The sequence below is a fragment of the Cebus imitator genome, unplaced genomic scaffold, assembly GCF_001604975.1.
Source record: "Cebus imitator isolate Cc_AM_T3 unplaced genomic scaffold, Cebus_imitator-1.0 Scaffold117, whole genome shotgun sequence".
NCBI classification, from domain to species: domain Eukaryota; kingdom Metazoa; phylum Chordata; class Mammalia; order Primates; family Cebidae; genus Cebus; species Cebus imitator.
The window spans coordinates 9,532,309-9,534,581 of record NW_016107432.1 but is presented as its reverse complement, the minus strand read 5'-3'; the positions used below and the strand labels follow the sequence as shown (position 1 = coordinate 9,534,581).

The following is a 2,273-nucleotide window of genomic DNA, read 5'->3' as shown; positions in this document are numbered from 1 at the left end:
AAAAAAAAAAAAAACATACGGCCCCAAATAGAGGAGAAAAAAACTATTCCCTTAAGATAGAAGAATTATACTGTTTTCCAACAGACAACAAGAAATACCAAAGCTGACAATGGTAATCAAATGGAAAAGACATATGAAAAAATTATCTTTCATCTTAAGAGATATGAAGGTCATGTACAATTTCCTCTTCCTATTCTTAACTCATATGATACCATTTTTTTTTTAAATTTCAGGACTTACTTATATATACAGCTTTGTGACCTGTTTTCTTATCTTTTCAATGAGACTATGCATTCCTTAATAGTCAGAATTTCCTTCCTGTCCTACCTTTACTTTATCTATTACAGTCATAACACATAGTAAAGGCAATTGTATTGCCAAGCCAAAGATGTTTTAAATACTGGCACTCATTTCATTTCTGCTGATCAACTACTTCATATTAAAACAAAAAGCTCGCCACTATAGAAACCTTTTAGGTTTCCAACTAAAAACTCAATTTTTAGCTATCAAAAATTAAGTTAAAAAGTGTGCAAAGTGAACTGCATTGCATCCCTTTTGCAGGCAATTTTAGCTACAACTCTGCTGCAACTCAATTATTTTTCCTCACTGTATGTAGACTGTCCCTTACCTACTCCCCAAGCCAAAAAGGGGATCAAGATTGAAATAAAAAGCAAACTACATATCCAAGGCACGCACTCAAAGCATTCAAAACATTAAGGCCACTTCTAAATACAAGAAAACACAGTATGTATGAATTCAAGTAGCTAGCAATAACAGTTCAGAATTAAGTGACTTACACGTCACCTAAACAAAAATCTAATTCGGACAACTCCAAATCTAAGCCACAGATGTCTGTAAATTCATTAAATCTGTCAACTATGGACAAAGTTATAGTAGAGATAACATACGTTTTAAAACCACTTTAAAATCAATATTTTTGTAATAAAATGAAGACCAACTAGTCACCAAGCTTATCTTGCATACTTCCCAACAGTCTGCTTTTTTGTACTACATATAACCCTATTTATTTTTTATCTGGTTTATTTCTTGGAAAAGTCACTTTTTCATTGGCTACTAAATTCAGAAATTGTTTTATTCACTGCCAAAAGGGCAGCACATCACATAAGATTACCCTGGGCCACAGAGCACAAATGTCTAAATGTTCAGCATACAATTCTTGGAACCCAGCTTCATTTTTCAGACAAAAATGCAAGTTATTAAAACTGATGACAAGAAAAACAAAATAAGATGACATAGGGAAAGGCTGCAGCCATGAAAATCAGTTGGTGCCCACTACTCTACCTCAAAATCCTTTTAATATTCCAAAACATATATGTAATGTTAAGTATAGGTAAGGGAGAAATAAAAGCTCTAAGTCTGAACTGAAAGCTCAGCAGTATATACTGAGCTTTTTTAAAGTATGAGGTTACCCACATACGGTTCTAAAATATCTGCTTCAAAAAGCAGCAGCATTTTGTGTCAAAGCTCCAGACCGATCTGGAACTGCCACCACCAAAGTCACTCTGGGAAACTACTCAAAGTTTCTCAAGTAAAGATAAAGAAAAGACAGAGAAGAAGCTTACAATTCAGGAAAGGCTGCAACTGAAATCCAAGGCTGACTTTGGAGTCAGGAGTTTAAGTGACAAAACAAAAACTAGACTAGGAAGTTAGCCAAAAATGCTAGAACAAATAACTCACAGTATTAAGCACAGCTTCAGCATTAGTATATTTCAAAAGCCACATTTGTGGATGGATACACAAAAGCTACTAAGGACCTAATGCCAGCATGCACCATCTAAAAGAGGGTTAATTCTTACCTTTTCATTCTAACATACAGCAGGATTCCAAACAGACAACAGGAACAAAACATACAAAGCAAGCATTAGGGACAGATACGGGTCTCATACTATATTACAATAATTTAATCAAGACATGAACATCTAAGGGAAAAAAAGCCAAAAAAGAACTGCTGTTAGACACTTACTAGATCTAAAGTACAAAGTGAGTCCTATTTATGGAATGATGAGCATCCTATAAAAGCAGTTCAATGCATATAACTACCCAAAGAACAGTTTTTCTCTGAGTCCTCCTTACTATTGCCTTCTAAAATTAAGTAGGGAAATAGAAATGTCCACTTTAAAATAGTAGTTTAAAAAAAAAAGAAGAGAAAGAAGGGGGTACTTAAGAGAACTAGGACTTCCAACACAGAAGTCAATGGCCTAAAATGAACAGTAGGTCAAAAGTAATAAAAAAAATTTTTTTTTTACAGTTTT

General features: G+C 33.9%; 1 protein-coding gene across 2 annotated transcripts in view; it reads right to left on the bottom strand.

The window, feature by feature from the left end:
- AP1G1 (adaptor related protein complex 1 subunit gamma 1) overlaps positions 1-2,273 on the bottom strand; it is a 79,543-nt gene that overhangs the window by 37,976 nt on the left and 39,294 nt on the right. Inside the window, exon 7 of one of the 2 annotated variants that reach the window (XM_017539170.2) lies at positions 1,818-1,826. The exons of the other annotated variant lie outside the window; for it this stretch is intronic. Within the exon in view, the coding sequence (XP_017394659.1) occupies positions 1,818-1,826 (9 nt within the window). The remainder of the gene's footprint in view (positions 1-1,817; positions 1,827-2,273) is intronic. 2 annotated transcript variants of the gene reach the window in all.